At 37.0% G+C, this 14595-nt stretch overlaps 1 protein-coding gene across 1 annotated transcript in view; it reads right to left on the minus strand.

The window, feature by feature from the left end:
* The window catches only part of LOC121315570 (potassium channel subfamily K member 3-like), a 53729-nt gene extending 44124 nt beyond the window's left edge, over positions 1 to 9605 (minus strand). Inside the window, exon 1 of the mRNA XM_041249774.1 lies at positions 9156 to 9605. Coding sequence (XP_041105708.1) covers positions 9156 to 9438 — 283 coding nt within the window. The 5' untranslated portion in view covers positions 9439 to 9605. The remainder of the gene's footprint in view (positions 1 to 9155) is intronic.
* Positions 9606 to 14595: the final 4990 nt, after the last annotated feature.

Consider the following 14595-nt stretch of genomic DNA (forward strand, 5'->3'; position numbering starts at 1 on the left):
ATGTGAATTTCCTCCCCAGTTTCTCTTGGCTGACTTAAACAGGTTTTCCTCAAGGATTTCCATCACCCATTCTCCCCCTCTATCCTGACAAGCTTCCTAGTCCCTGCTGAAGAGAAGCATCCCCATAACATGATGCTGCCACCACCATGCTTGACAGTTGGGATGGTGTTGACTGGGTGACGTGCAGTGTTGGGCTTGCGCCAAACGTAACACTTTGAATTTAGACCGAAAAGTTCAATTTTTGTCATCTGATTACAAAACCTTTTTTTCCACATGTCTGCAGTATCATCTACATGCTTTTTCGCAAACTCCATACGTGCTTTCAGATGAGGCTTTTTGAGTAATGGCTTCTTTCTTGCTACCCGTCCATGCAGGCCAGCTTTGTGTAGGGACCGGCTTATTGTTGATCGCTCGCTGTGTGAACACTGACTCCCATTTCAGACACAGAACTTTGCAGATCTCTCAAGGTCATTGTTGGCTTCAGAGTGACATCCCGAACCAGTTTCTGGGTGTTATGATGCATCTTCCACTTCTTAATGATGGACTTCATTCTGCTGAGAGGGATAATTAGCACCTTTGAAATTTTCTTGTACCCTTCTCCTGCTCTGTGCCTCTCTACCACTTTATCCCTGACTTGTTTTGAAAGCTCCTTGGTCTTCATGGTTGCTTTGTTGGAAAACTATGTGAGTTGCAGATTGAAAGTCTTTATATACCTGAGGGAAAGGGGTTGAATACTAATGCAGTTGAGATTAATTTGTTTTTCACTGTAAATCTTGCAATGTGAAAACTTTACAGGGGGGTGAATACTTCTGCAAACCACTGTATAAGCTTATATTATACAAGGTAAATTTTATGACGGTGGTAGTGTTGCTCTTCTTAACTTCTCCATTTTTAGGTGACTGTTTTAACATAGATTACCATGGCAACACACTCGACGTCGCAGTAGAATGCGTGTTAATGGTAGGTTCCACGCGCGTTGACAGAAAGTTAACCTGGCTTGAGTTATCTATATCAAATTAAACATGTTCTTGAAACCAAGTTAGCCGGTTAAGTTATATCGAGTTAACTCAAACTAGATAACTTAAATTAAGCCTGGCTTTATTAAACCTCGTTCGTAAAACAGGCTCCAGGTGTTTTGATGTGTGTATTGGTTGAGAGTACCATATTATCATAATAGGTCAAAAGGCTTAATTAGCAAGGCAAGATATCTGAAGAAACATTTTCAATGAAAGCAAAATATGTTTATCAGTCTTCCTATGTATAATAGTTTTATACAGATCATTAGGTTTGTAGTATTTTATGACATATTCACAACAACATGGTCCAAATTATGAATTATTCTTCTTATGAAAGAATTCTCTTGAAAAGTATAATAAAACATAACTGTCTTTCAGTCAGGACAATCTTGCGATAAATAACCACCTTTATTATAATACACAATCTTACAGACTTAAAACCAAAAACAATGGTTGTAGAAAAATAAAAAAAAATAGAATAAAAATAGTTGGAGTACAGCCACTTCCTCTGGAGCTATAAAACAAAGAATAAAACAATACACCTATGCTCTGTGTTCAACCTGGTGAACAAAAAATATTAGACAGAGGAGCATTGTATAATCCCCCCCCCCCCCCCTTCCCCCCGACAAGGCTGGAAGTGTGGAGGTGGTGGTTGGGGAGGAGGTGGTAATTCGAAGCACGCCAGGACTAAGTTTGCGAAGTAGATTTATATACATAATAGTTTGATGGGAACTTGCTGGTAACTGGTTTGTAGTTTTGACCAATGAATATATGTGTAGACATTCCTTGTTAGTTGGGGAAACTTCCAGTCTTCTCAAATGCAACCTCTATCCTCTTCATTTTCCCCTTGGGGGAAGTAATGCTTGATTCCCAGCGTTGGAGTCCAATCAGTTCGGACTCACCTCCACGAGGGCGGCTCTCCGCAAGCCAAGGGGAAAGCATATCATCTTCCACAGCATGACATCTTCCTCATGTCACAAGCACATCATTTCTATTTCAAGTACCAGGGCTTATTCCTCAAAGCCATTGCTCCTATTCCATGAATTGCACCTATCAAGATACAATCAATATACATTGCTATCTAGAGGTTTAAATCATTTCATACATAACTGTTTTTTTAATGTTAATTTACTCAGTTCCTTCATTTTCTGTTTGATAAGTGTCATCTGTATTTCGACTACTTGTGGACAGTGGGTTTTTCTAAAAAAGAAGAAAGAAAGCAAAAGAAAGAAAAAGTACTCATGAGGGTAGATAGCACCCTGTTAAGATGAAAGCAGATACCTTGGCCAAAATACAGAATTAAGATCACTGAGTTTAGAGAATAACAATTAAAAAGCTTTTTTTTTTTTTTTTTTTTTTTTCGTGTGATGCACCGCCACAGGGGTACAAGATGCTTTCTAGCCCTTCACTAAACTTTAACCAAAATGTTAATCAGCTTATAGCCTACTGACAGCAACGTCCATCTCCTTCTCAGCAAGGAACCTATAAGGTATTGAGCAGTAAAGCCTTCTCTCAACTTGGATTTTAAAAATATATATTAGAAAGTGTGTGGCTCCCAGTCTCTGGTCATTAAACAAGCACCAAAAATGTACACTACATTTATGGAATTAGTGTACTTACATTAATATCTGAAATATGGGACAATACAATATATTTCAGATGGGAAAATAGTGTTCTTATTTGGACAGAATATAAATTGACAAATCGTTGATCGTGTGATTGAAGGGCATAGAATGAATATTTACCTTGAATACTTGAATTCAATGTTGTTCACACAGTTTTTGGTTGCATATGAAAAAAAAAAAAAAATCAAAATTCTTGCCTTATGACTTGTGTTTGATTTCTTGGTTATGAGAGTTCCAGAGGATACTGGGAGGCCTCTCACAGCCAAATAGAAGGTGTTCTTAGTGAAGCGATTCTTAGTTGGATACATGTATTTTGTTTCTCATATGGTTCTCGAATAAGCACCGAATTAAATAAAGTAATGCATTTTGAAGTTAGTAATCTAAAAACATTCCAGTTCCTCTGATAACGAACTTGAGATCGTTCTCTATGTACTCTGATATTGAATTCCTTATTTTGGGGTGTTTGTGAGCTCTTTTCGGTTAAGTGGGGATTTAATTCCTAGATAATAATAATAATAAATCATCTTTATATAGCGCCTTTCATAGTGGACCACCATCACAAAGCACTTTACAAGATACGAGACTAGGGTGTAAGAACTATGCATCAGCTTAGTCACTTACAACAATGTCTCACCACAAAGATGGAGCACAAGGAGGTTAAGTGATTTGCTCACGGTCACACAATGAGTCAGTGACTGAGCCAGGATTTGAACCAAGTACTTGCTGGTTATAAGCCTGTTTCTTTAATCACTGGATCACACAGCTCCACTAGTCTAATAAACTAAAACATACAGTAAACTAAAGTTTCAAACAATGCTTTTAAAGTGTGGCTAACATTCTGAATGCCCATGTTGCTTGGATGGACAGGTGAAACACTAAAGATTTTGAAGCAAGTGCAAAGATAAAGGTATATTTTCTTCCTTACTAGTTTCGTACATTAGAAGTCCTCTGAAAATGTGCCTTTAGCTTTGCTTATCAACTGGACCCAGATTTAAATGCTTTATGTTCGTGTCATCCAGTGCTATTTCCTCTGCTCCGTCCCAGAGCATAAAACAAAACAACAACACTGATTCAGCTGTTTCAGCAAACAACATGTTCTTTAGCAAGTGATTTCCTGCAGCACATACACAGTGTCGTAACCAGAGCTAATATTTTACCAAGGTCAAATTTAGGTTTCAAGCTATAGCTGGCACTATTTATATGACTGCTTGTTATTTACTATTCAACCTCCAAATCTATGTTACACGGCAAACTAACAGAGAAAATTAAGGAGTCTTTTGTACTTTAACAGAATCAACATTGATGATGCAAAATAACAACTGAGGACACAACCTCTGTGACCTCATAGCTAGTTACAGCCTTGGACATGCATGCATGTATTACATTAAACTGAACAGGTGGAATACAGAATAGCAAAGAATGTCTTATTTAAAACACTGAAGAATATTCTAATAATATTATGCTTCTTGATTAAATGACTACCTGCCCTAGAGCATCTGAGTTCTTGGCAAAGCTGCCTCTTGTTCTCAGTAAAAGCTGCCCGATGTCCATATGTTACTTTTAGAGATCTAGGATAATGCTTTTCATTTCCTTTCATTTCTTTTCTAACAAATTGTGTCAGAAGAGATTGGTCTCCTTTTAACTCCTGAGAGTTTTTTTGAATTGTGTTCTTGTAAAGACAGCAGGATCAAATCATTTTTTAAGCATCAATTATTTTCCACCACAGTGCACTTTTGTACCTGATCAGACTTTGATGCTTAATATAATAGCTGCTGGAACTTTTTTTCTGAAATAAAAGAAAAAAATGCTGCATTTGCTTGACAGCAGAAAGGGCCATGTATTTGCACCTCAGGAGAGATCTTTACGTATAAATTGATGTTTTGTGCACATCAACAACCGTTTGTATCAATTCCGTGACTCTGAAATGCAGGGCAAGTCATTATTAATATGTTTGCAACCTATGTGAATCAATTAGAGATGAGCATGAATGTGAAAGCTGAACGTTATCATTAGAGGTTTTCAAGTAGCACTAGAGTATATTAGTGCTTTTTATACTGGAATTTTTTGCATGTTCTGCTCTATAAAACAGTTGGTAAATTATATTAGGAAAATCTTCACAAAATTTATTTGGTAGAAATCAATCTACTGTACCTTACCAAACCACTTTCTACCAAATACTGTCACATGCATTCTTATCTGGGAGTCTAACTGATTTCCATTTGTTTTTATTTTTTATTTAGAGCTACCTCTTATTATTTTAAGAATGCTGTCTTCAAAATTGCAGGCCTTACCCACAAACACACACTTTGAAATGATATGAGCTTGGTGACACGTATAAAAAAATCTTAAAGATAAATTAAACAAACCCTTCCTAGGTATATTTCTCAATTTTATATATGCTACATCAGTAGTGGCTCCTGACTTTGATAAGTGAGGAGGCAAAACAACAAAACCTGCTTTTGTTGCTTTATATACAGTGTGACAAAAAGTGTGAGGAGTTGCAGGGCCACCGCCCTGTCACACATCCTTCCCCTTGTCTTTACAAGACACTGGCTATACCATGGCCTCCTCCACCCTTAAAGGACCATCTGCCCTCAAGTCCCATCTCCTTGATTTTTGCCCTCTTCCACAGGCAGGCTTGAGGGGGGGGGGGGGGGGGGGGGGGCCGGTCCCTCCGGCACTTCCAGGGAGGGACGAAGAACCGGCCAAGAGGGGCCTGAACGGCTTGTCCGGGCTGACCCACATGCAGGCCGGTGACCAGGTGCGGGCAGCAGCAGGCAAAGGTATGAGGCTCAGGAGCGACGAAACGACATCTGGGATTCCAGGGGGAACACAGCGGGTGGAAGGGTGAACGTAAGTGACGTCGGCAACGTGACGTCTTGAATTCCAGGGGGAGTGGAGCGAGGGACCTGACAAGTAGCTGTGCCTGCTAGTGCCCCAACCTGGGCACCAGGCTCAACACAGGGAGGTTTAAGCATTCCAGGAGGGTGTCTACTGGCACTCACCTGCAGGAGTGGAGGCTGTGGCTGTGGTTGTGGTATATTCTTCACCTCCTCAGGTTCTGGGAAGTGCACTGGCTTCACCTCCTCAGGTGCTGAAAACAGTAGGGCTTTTTCTTCTGGAGCTATAAACAGTGGGGATTCTGCAGCCAGTCTCTACTTCTGAAACAGCAGCTGTAGCTCTATTGGCTCCCGCTTCATTATTTCCAGCTGAGGTAACCCCCACTCCTGTCTCAGCCTGTCGATTACCTCCTTTTGTCTGCGGCTGGCCTCTTCCTGTTCCACTGTCCCTTGTTTCAGCATTTTTATTAAATCTTTGAGATCCATAGTCAATCGGGATGCTGCCTTTTCTCTGCCACCATATGTAATGGATTTGTGTTACTCCGCACACTTTGGGTTCTTTTCAGCACAGGTGATTGACCAACACACAGAGGATCCTAGTTTCAAATGTGCGATTGCGCTTTTATTTCTTTTTAAAACACAAAATAAAACAAACAAAAACAAAATACTCACAGTCAACCATTTCATTTTTTCATACCATGAGCAATTAAGAAGGTGATTTTGTTTTGGTCCTCGCTGTTGAAAAAGGTTCAATTTAGCTTTGGATGACCTTGATTGTGTTATTTTTTATTCTTGTTTTTTCCTCAATTGAATGCTTGGAAAATTGCATATGAATTAAAAAAAATCTACAACGTTATAAAAAATATACTATATGGAAATTGAAACTTAAGGGAGTAGCCACACATGACCCACAACCTGCCTGGCAACAGACATGTCAAGATTAAGTCTAGAGGCTAGCCGCAAGCTTGCATTGTGTAGCCAATACAATTACAGTAAAACTTGACAGACAGATGGTGATTGCAGGTGGAATACACACAAAATGCCTCGGAAAGCATGACGTAAGGTAAGCTTTTTGACTTTTACAAAATTACGCGTAGGCTTTGCATTATGCATTTTTAAAGGTCTTTAAACAAACAACACAGCAAAAATAAAAACATTGAAGATAAATATTATTATTATTTGTTTATTTAGCAGAAGTCTTTATCGAAGGTGACTTACAGAAACTAGGGTGTGTGAACTAATATGTATCAGCTGCAGAGTCACTTTCAACAACATCTCACCTGAAAGACGGAGCACAAGGGGGTTAAGTGACTTACTCAAGGTCACAGTGAGTCAGTGAGGAAGCCGGGATTTGAACCGAGGACCTCCTGTTTACAAGCCCTTAAGGATCAAATTATCAAAATTATTTACCCCAAATGGTCATTAGCTCATATTTTGGATCTGATAGGAAGAAAAATATTTACAATTCAAAAAGAAACGTGAACAAAACACAAACTTCTAATTTAAATGTTAGCGTTTTTAATGTTATGGGTATTTTTCCTTTTAGATGTTAATGGCGAATATAGTAAATAACTTTGAGAATCTAGACCAACATCTAATATTCCACAAAAAGATTGTCCTGTGAATTGAGCCACCAAGCTCGACAGCTCCTATAGCCAGACTGTGTGTTATATATATATATATATATATATATATATATATATATATATATATATAGTCACCTTTTTGCTCGCCACACAGGCTCTCACGGGTTCTTCTCCCTTCCGAATCACGACCCAACACACAGGATTCTACTGAAACAGCGCTCACGCGCACTTTTAATAAACACAAAATGAAATAAACACAAAACAAACACCTAGCTCCTATTTGGAGCACTCACTAAACATAAACAGGAACCTAACTATCACGCAGGACGGCTAAACCGTTTACCTGCCACAAACATTCAAAAACACACCCTTACACAATACCTCAATACGACTGCTCACTCACACAGTCAGGCTCTTCTCTCAGCAGCAGCCTGGAACAGACTGGCTGCCTCTCTTAAATACCCTGCACCTGGCTCTAATTTACAATTACCACCAGGTGCAGGGGATTACTAAACAATAAAACAATTACCCAATTAAACCCCATAACACCCAAATGTGCATTCTCACAAGGTTTTTAGCAGGGGGAAGGATTTTAACCCCCTCCCTGCTATCTCACAATATATATATATATATATATATATATATATATATATATATATATATATATATATATATATATATATATATATATATATTTATATATTCATGCCATAAGTGATTTCTGAGTTTATGCTTTTAATAAATGCAATTTAACACATCTTGTTAATGTGTTTTACTGGCACACTAGAGGTCTTTTGTATTATATGCTGTTGATATACTGCAAGACCATGAAAACCCAACCGTGCATTTTGCAGCTTTGTCCAGCCACATAGAACATTGCCATGCATTTTAAGGTGAAATTTATTACACCTGTATGCATGCTGATTTGTAGATTGGTAGATAACTGTTCTGTGTGTGTTGAACAGCCTGTGTAACTATTTTCACTAACCCAAGAAATACAAGTGTCAACTCCAGTCTCTTTTAGTTGTTTTTTTTTTTTTTGAATTCCTAGAAACAAACAAATAAATAATATAATTTTGGTCAATTAAGCACTTTCAACTTGGCTTGTTATTTTGCAAACAGATGTCATATTAATATATATGTGTGTCCTTTAAAGAAAAGTAAATTAGATGCTTAAACTCTTTGAAAATATGTCCCGTTATTTTATTTTATTGTATTTATGGTTTTGTTCAATAAATGGAAACATTTAAGGAATAGCTCCACCACTACCCTCCGTCTGTTATCTCTGTCTCTGGGCTTAATGCAAGGCCATCTGCATGTATTAGTGTAAAAGTGTCCCCATTTTACAACTCCGCGTCAGTAACTGATTAGGTAGAGTTGTAACCCCATCACTACTATATCAAAGATACACGTTACCACTGGGTAACAAATTAACATTAACATTGTTGGAACCGTCGTGTTTGTGATGTATCGTGGTGAATTTGCAATAATGATTTATTATTTTAGTTTCAGTAGGTGGCAATATGATTTATTGTTTATGTGCACTGTCTGCATTTGGACGTGATCTCCGATTAAAACTATAAATGCACGGCCTTGGATGTATACAAGAATAGCCTTATCCACCCAAGCACAGGTAAACCGTCAAAACATCTGATATATAAAATTAATCCATGTACTTTATTCAGGTGCATTTCAATTAAAAGCAACATGCATGGTAATGAATATGGTACAACCAACATATTTTTTTTTTTCTAAATGCTCGCCCGGAAAACAAACATCAAAAGTGCATAGTACGAAAATGGTAATCCCAATATTCAATCGCGATACTTGCACCATAAATCAAACGCCGTCCTGCTTCGACTTTGACTTTAATCAAAAGCAGCATGCGGCAGAATAATGTGTTCTGTATATCGCCTTTACAAATATTTAATTAAAATGATACAAATCGTTTAAAAAAAAAAAAAAACATTAATGAGATAAAAATGTTGTCATGAAATATATACATGTACTCGTTTTTATTTTTTATTTTTTTTCAAGGTAAATAATATCAGTGAAGTATCAGAAGAAAAAAAAATCAAAGTCTCTTACCTATCGTTGTGATCACAGTGATAGCAAAGTAAAAAGATCCTGCGAATTTCCACTGCACTCCAGCCTTGTGTGGTTTCAGTTGCAATACCACCCCTTCAAGTTCATCAAAGTTGTCATTACTCAGGTTGTATTTATTCATCAATTCATCTTTCCTATCGTCCAGTTTTTTCTTCTGGGACGTCTCTTGTTTAGATTCCAGGACATCGAAAACAGCTGCACCAACCAGCAGATAGGTAAAGGTGCAGACGATGAGGGCAAGGGTCCTCACGTTTTGCCTCTTCATGGTCTAGGTGAGCGGACGGGTGCTAAAAGTTTGAATGTTGATCTTGAAGACGGAGAGCTCGGTTGGTTCATGGCTAAGCTGTGCCTCGCGGAGAGCATTGTACTAAGCCGAGAGGTCTTTGATGCCTTTATTTACTGAAGCACTGATTTACTGGAGCTGTTCTTTCAGCACCACCCCCAACCTCAAACCCTCTGCATAATAAGGAGAGTGTGCCTTATATGGCCAGAGGCTCAAAGGTTTAAACTCAATTAATGCATATTGCTACTACTTTTAACTATTAGCACGTGCTTTCCGATTGGAAATTATGTTTAAACGTGTAGTAAATTCTTCCAATTTTGGATAAAACCGATAATTAACTGCGCTCAAACTAATACCGCAATATGCAGAGATATTAATTTATATTAAACAGTTACACAGTTATATTCTTTGTTATTTTCAACTTTGCAGAATGGCTTGAGTAATATTTTTACCTAACACGTACAGTTTGGTGCTTTGGTGCAGTACCGGTAGTTCAATATACTGCACTACTGTACTATCGCACCAAACTTAGATAACATTGATTAAGTCAAGTTAACGACTGAATGTAGGCTTTAATAATCAATTGTAAGGAAACACTGAGTACAATTTGAAATAAGCAATAACTCATTTTATTTTGCTGGAGCCTTGTTTCTTTTATTGAACACCTCCAAAAAGGTAAACACATGTACCATGCGTGACTTATATTTAATGTCTTGCTCATCACATCACTATCTCCTATATAAAAAATATATACCTACATATATACATACACCTACAATCATGATGTTGTGCATTGTAATTTTGTTTGGCTTTATTATTGTATGAACAAAGATAAATAGGTAATATGAAATTAACTTAGGCAATGTTTTATTCAACAATTTATTTGAATATATTTTGTAAGAAATGTAAACATTTTCAACATATATCTCTGGTTTCTGTAAGGGTAAGGACACTTTATAAAAAGACGCAAAAAAAAACTGAAATGTGTTTAATATCTGTTTTTGTGTCTGTCGGGATCCATATTGTATAAACAAACCATTTGTTTAAAAAAAAAAAAAAAAAAGTTAAAATTTGTGCAATCAGTATTTTAGAGTTACTTCTTACTGTGCATAAAAATACAGTGCACCTTGGAACTTGTTTGCTGCTCTGAAACGACTAAATTGTAAATCATGTAAAGTGGTCTGTCAAACATTGAATCTCCATAGATTGATGCACAGAAAATACATCTTTCACACAATCCTGTATCTGAAGAAATATGAAGAGCACTTAATTTCACCCCATTACCTATGGTGTTAGTCACATTCCCACTCTAGTGAGCCTGGGCTGTAAACTGCTCAGTAAATGACAAGCATGATATAGCAAAACAAAAGCAAGGTATTGTTCTTTAATCTGTCAGTACAGTTGTGAAAAAAATGCTTGCTGTGTTGATGTAGCACTAGAATATTGAACAATTAATTTAACCCAACACATAGTTTGGTTGTTATTTTACATTACCATGGAAGCTCATTGTGAAAAAACATTTCTTTTTTTTTCTCTTGGGACAGCAACAGCATCCAATGTGTCCCTCAAGTCCACCGTCAACAGCAAATAACGCCATTAATAAATACAAACGTGTTCCAGTGCAATAGCACAATCTGGAGGTGGTCAACACCATCTGGGTGGCTTTTCAATAAAAACACCCCAAGTAATAAACACTTAGTCCTGGAGGCAAAACTATTGGCCAGTTCCAGCTAACATCGCTGCAGTATCAACAAGTGATATTAGTTCCAGGACAGACAGAAATAAGCACTTGCTAATTGATAACCTGGTAATAGCTGCCTTGTCTGGTTGCTGTCATTCACTATTTAAACAGATACATCCACTGGGATGTGGTTTACTGGAGATATCCTTTCATTATCAGCTGGAGCCTAATTTGTTGATCCTTGCTGTAAAACAGAAGACCAGGTGATAGATAATGGTGGAACTTTGTTTTTAAAAAGTTCCGGATTGTCCAGTGTGGGCCTGCCCTGTACTTACTAAAGCTAGTTTAACATCAGTGAGTGGTGACTAACTTAATCAAGTACAATGCATTTTAAGCAATGTCCAGGCAGTGTATGTGTACTTTGTGCAACTGTATAGTTCACCCAGGCCACGGGAGTTCTGGACAGCTGGAACTCTTATTAAATGTTAACATACACAAACAGCTGTTTCAGCTCAAAAGCCTTCTCTAGTTAAAAGGAAATTCTAAAATGCCTAACTCCATATAGTTACAGTGGAGACACCATACTTTGGGTGAAAGGTCAATTAAGAGGATATCTGTTATCAAATAAGGTCAAAATGTCACAGTATTTTGTTTCAGTTTTTATTCTGCTTTGAAAAATAAGTACTACTTTAAAAATTGAACAAGTTGCTACAAACGACAACATGAGCGCAATTCAACTGTAGCCAACCTTAGTGCGGTCTAACTGTATTATCTGTGTGGTTGTCCGGTATTCCAACTATGTAATACAGTTTCACTGCAGTTTTATTAAACAGGGGATTTGCATACAGAATCGTTTGTATTATACTCACAGCACACATAATCAGCTAGGATGAGCGTGTGTATATATATATATATATATATATATATATATATATATATATATATATATATATATAGGAAAACATGGATCTTTTCTTAAAAGAAAAGGACTCTGTGCATTTTCTTACTCACCATCCTTTTTTAAGTTACAACATCATATATATATATATATATATATATATATATATATATATATATATAAAATTAAATAGTGTGTCCAATTATTATTTCACCCTCGATTTTCTCCCAGTTTGGAATGCCCAATCGCTTCAGTGGGCATCCTTCGATTCCACAACCAAGCCAGCTTCCTTTTTCACTCCAGAACTTCAGAGCAGATGTCAGCCAACTACCGACCTGTGGAAGAATAAGGCCAGCCCTGCAGGTGTCTGCCTTTGAGCTAACAGGGTTTGCTGTAGTGCGATGAGGAGTCACAATCCCTGCCGGTTTTGCCTTCCTAACCCTCAGGAGCAGGGCCAGCCTTAGGGACACGCAAAACACGTGGCTGCGTCAGGTCAGAGGGGGCACCCATTGGACACAGTGGCACTGGAATAATTTTCAAAGTGAGGGTGCTGAAAGCCATTTAACAAAACTGTATCCCCTGTATATGATGGAAGCCATGCAAAGCCAGGTGGTGCTGCCGCACCCTCAGCATCCTTAGTTCCAGCGCCCTTGATTGGACAGGTCTTCAAAAAAAAAAAAAAAAAAAAAACACATTGGACAGGTCACCAGAAGCCACCCAACAGTGCAGGTTGCTGTGGGCTTGTTTGTTTTAACCACTCCCCCATAATAATTGGGCAAACAAAATTGGGGATAAAAACAGAGGGTAAAAATTTGGCTACGACTAAATTTTTAGAAAAGAAAAAAAAAAGAATGAGAGTGGAGAGTATTGAGGATCATGCAAAACCGGAGGCATTGGTGTGCACAGAAGCATAGTTATTAAAAAAAAAAAAAAAACATTTGACAACTCAAAAGTAAAATGTATAAGAGTGAAAGGGGAACTAAAGAAATAGAAATTGAAAGGCTAACTTACAAATTTTAGAAAAAGTTGGGATATCTGAGATACCAAAACGTTAATAGATGTTCTTTAATAATTTTTTTTTTTTTATTTTATTAAAATGTGTTTGCTTCATAATTATTTAAGGTAATAAATGGTATATGAGCATAAACACACTTTTTGTTCTGTTGAAATTGTTAATGGCTGCTATGGTCTGCCATCTGGCTATAGAAAATTCCTGGGAGAACCCTGAAATAATAAATAACATTGCCTACGGACTTGATATGTATGTAAGTAATGGGATGTGAAGGATCAGTTAAGGGAATCTTAATCTTGTAAGAATTGGGTACTGTTCATGGTAACAAACGTTTATAGATGGGAAGTAAATGTGTCATCAGAATTCCAAACACTGTGAGGCCACATTGCACTAAATAAATCAGCAATATATTGAAATGCTATTGTCCACTTAAATGGTGCTAGAAGCTCAATACATTTTCTTATTCTGGCCCACAGCCTTTTTGAGTGGTGCAGCTTCATTAGGTTTCAGGTCATCAAGGCAGGTGAACCCTCCTCAACCTTTTGACTCACAATTGATCTCAGAAAGAACTATTAAAGTGCTATAATTAGCCATCCATTTTAGCATGTTGTATATGTTTCCTAAATCATAAAAAAATAATATTTGGAAATGTTTTTGTTTTATGTTTACTTCTTGCCTACCTGAAACAGCCCAAAAGCTTTCTGTTTTTTCCTGGTATTACTTTTCTGTGGGAAGTTTGGGGAGCCCCAAGACCACATCTCTACTTGGCACTGAGCTGAGCTCTTCTAAAGCAGCTTTGGATATGTGGATGTGAAAGCTGTGCACTTTGGTCTTTTACAATATTCCAAAAGCTATCCTGGGTTACTTTGAAGGAGAATGAAAGCTGCTTTAGAAAAACAGTGGAAAGCATAGCCCAATCCAAATCTGGAATTTAAAAGAGGCATTGGGTCATGTTTGAGGTTATTTGTTTACTATCACATGAAATATTTCCCATGAAAAAATAAAGGCTGTAAAAAATAAATAAATAGAAATGGGGAAGGCAACACAAGTCTGAGTCATAGGCAAATAATCATGATAGTAGATAAACAGAAATGGTTGTAACATTTCAGTTATTTATTAAATCATTATTGAAGTCAGTGAATCCCAGAGAATAAGTGTCATGAGTCAAGCCTGAGCTGTTTGGTCTCAACTGTGAGATTAAAAAGTGAGCGGTTCTTCTGTTCATTTATATATATATATATATATATATATATATATATATATATATATATATATATATATATATATATATATATATAGTAGTACAGAACAATTTGCTAGTAAATCAGAAGAAATGTACTCTAGATTTAACTCTAAGGGATATGATGATGATATTTTGAAGGAAGCAATGCAGAAAGCAAAATGTTTTGATTGTAATTCTTTATTTAAAATGAAAACAGAGTATTAAGTCGACTGTATTGAATTACCCATCTAATGATGTGAAAAGAATATAAAGCTGCAGCTTTCAAATATTAAAATAGTTGAATATTCAATCGATTTTTTTTTTTT

This window comes from Polyodon spathula, chromosome 5, assembly GCF_017654505.1.
Source record: "Polyodon spathula isolate WHYD16114869_AA chromosome 5, ASM1765450v1, whole genome shotgun sequence".
In the NCBI taxonomy this organism is placed as follows: Eukaryota; Metazoa; Chordata; class Actinopteri; order Acipenseriformes; family Polyodontidae; genus Polyodon; species Polyodon spathula.